The sequence below is a fragment of the Pundamilia nyererei genome, unplaced genomic scaffold (genome assembly GCF_000239375.1).
Source record: "Pundamilia nyererei isolate P.nyererei 1_Seehausen unplaced genomic scaffold, PunNye1.0 scaffold00013, whole genome shotgun sequence".
Lineage (NCBI taxonomy): Eukaryota > Metazoa > Chordata > Actinopteri > Cichliformes > Cichlidae > Pundamilia > Pundamilia nyererei.
Window position 1 is genome coordinate 3568730 of NW_005187414.1, and position 2562 is coordinate 3571291.

The 2562-nt window shown below is 41.0% G+C and overlaps 1 protein-coding gene across 1 annotated transcript in view; it reads right to left on the minus strand.

Annotated features, from left to right (window-relative positions):
- mmut (methylmalonyl CoA mutase) overlaps positions 1 to 2562 on the minus strand; it is a 21870-nt gene that overhangs the window by 7511 nt on the left and 11797 nt on the right. Inside the window, exons 5-7 of the mRNA XM_005725068.1 lie at positions 1115 to 1286; positions 695 to 943; positions 384 to 500 (exon numbers count right to left, since the gene is read on the minus strand). Of these exons, the coding sequence (XP_005725125.1) occupies positions 384 to 500; positions 695 to 943; positions 1115 to 1286 (538 nt within the window). The remainder of the gene's footprint in view (positions 1 to 383; positions 501 to 694; positions 944 to 1114; positions 1287 to 2562) is intronic.

A 2562-nucleotide genomic window follows, 5' to 3' on the forward strand; every position in this document is an offset into this window, starting at 1 on the left:
GGCCTGTTGCCAGTTAACCTAGATAGTTACAAAATGACACTTTTCCAGCCTTTCGTTGCCACCGTCCCAACTTTTTTTCAGACATGTTTTAAAATGAGCTAACACTCTTTATAAAATATAAAATCAGTTGAAACATTTGATGTTTTCTATGTTCTATTGTGAATAAAATATGTGTTTTAGAGATTTGCTAACCACTTCTTTCTGTATTCACATTGAAACAACATCCCTTTTTTTTCTCTTTGAATTGGGATGTAAATTCTCCGTTTCACTGCAGCACAGGCAGAGGGCAGGTTAAATGTTAGGACTGCTTTAAGTAATTAAAGTCAGGAGGGAGGTTAAAGAAAGAGAGGCTTTAAGGCCTTATAAAGAAGTCACCTTTATGCAGTACCTGAGTCAATGCGGGCCTGTCTACGAGCAGCACATTCCTCAATACGGAGCTTTGGAATTCCCTCGGCTACCGCTTTGGCCATGCCTCCCATCTCTTCGATGTCTTTAATAAACTATAAAAAGCAAAAGACAGGCTATAAAAGAATCTCTTTATGATTATGGGTTGCTGTTCTAAAGCTACAGCAAGAGCACTTGGAGCAAAGGAGAAATAAAACCTGCACAATACAAGATTCAGGTCAAAAATGGTTAATGGTTAATCAATAATGAATTCACCGCTCTGGTTACTGCCTTTGGCCCTGCGACCAACCTTCAAAGCAGTGCTATAGACATCATCTGTGAGAGCCTCCATCATGTGCGAGCCGCCCCAAGGATCTGCAACTTTGGGGATGCCCGACTCCTCCTGGATGATGATCTGAGTGTTCCTGGCGATGCGAGCGCTTTTCACGGTGGGCAAGCCCAGAGCTTCATCGAAAGAGTTGGTGTGCAGCGACTGGGTCCCCCCAAACACAGCGGCCATGGCTTCAATCACCGTGCGGATCACATTGTTGTATGGATCCTGAGAGCGGTCACATGGCACATTAATACTGATTAATTCATTTACAATTTTCATTTTTACATTTCTGTCTTTATTATTTGCAGATTTCGAAATCTAACAATTCGGGATCTCAAAGTTGGCCAATTATCTCCTCGTACTGTGAGAGCATTCAATAAAACAATTCATACTTACTTGTTCAGTGAGAGACCAGCCTGAGGTCTGGCAGTGTGTGCGCAGGAGGAGAGACTTGGCATTCTTGGGCTGGAAATTGTCTTTAATGAGCGTAGCCCATAACCTCCTGGCTGCCCTCAGCTTGGCAATTTCCATGTAGAAATTCATCCCGATGCCCCAGAAGAACGACAGCCTGAAAAGAAAAAACACAAAAATGTCAAAAGAGAGGTTTGTTAAAAATTACAAGTGACACACCAGCGTAGAATTTAGTGTTTTCTATACAGAAAAAGAGCTTGGCCTTGGTGCTTTATTATGGATTATATAAATGTCACTAAGCAGCCAGATAATAACTGTCACATACACCACTGGTATGTGGTACAAGTTAGCTAAAAATCAGATCAATCAGATCGTTGTTTGGGATATAACCTTTCTTCCCTTCCTGTTATTTGCCATCCTTAACCAGCACTTTCCAAATCAAGAGGGTACATCATCCAAAATCAACTGCAGACCGCGCCAAATAATAACGATCTGAATAATTACAATTTTATATCCAACCTAATTCAACTGCCTGATCTGTCTCAGTCTGACATTTATGAAAAGCACAGCCCCGGCAATAAATTGGCGAAGCTACTATTTCAATTGATTTTGGCACACTGCAAATATCCTGGCATCAGTGTGCACGTCAGCTGCTAAGCAGCAATTACAGGAAAGACATGGAAAGGTTTTTCATCACATATTTGGGTCATTCATTGCAAGTTCATCAAATGCCTCCAACCCCAGATTTGTGTCAAAAAATGGGAAAGATAGGCTTCTTAATAGGAATTAGGTTCCCTACAGTGATTAGTCTTCTCAAGAAATAAAATACAGTTCAGAGAAAAACTCTTTTTATATATATAAACTTTTCCGTTTTGTGGTGAGCTTTTCTTTGGCTGTCACTTCTTCACCCTGACCTGTCTTATTTGCCTCAGCAGAACTAAAATATATATCCTGCTGCTTTTAAACACACACACACACACACATAACGGTCAGCGATTCTCTGCGCGATCAACCTCTCATATGATGACGATGTTAGAGGAATTGGTGCGCAAATTATCATCACTCACCAATCAGTGCTGTCGCTCTCTATACACAGTTCGCTCATTGCAAAGTGAAAGCAAAAAAACAAGCGCAAATTCAAACGCGATTTCAATATGTCACATATTGACAGTGGCTCACCGATGCCAATGACATAATTACCCAGCTACATTTCTGAAAGAATGCAAAAGCATTGACATATATTTTTCCTTCCTACAATAGCCCAACGGGCAGGGCAGAGATAGATTTTGGTAGCCCGACTGGAAAAATCGCTAGCCTCGGGACGTCGGGCTAGCGATTTTGCAAACCCTGTATCTGATTGAGGAATCACTCATCTTTGGAAAAGAGAGTTTATTACAGAGAAATGGCTCTTTCCAAAATAAAAGCTATACTAT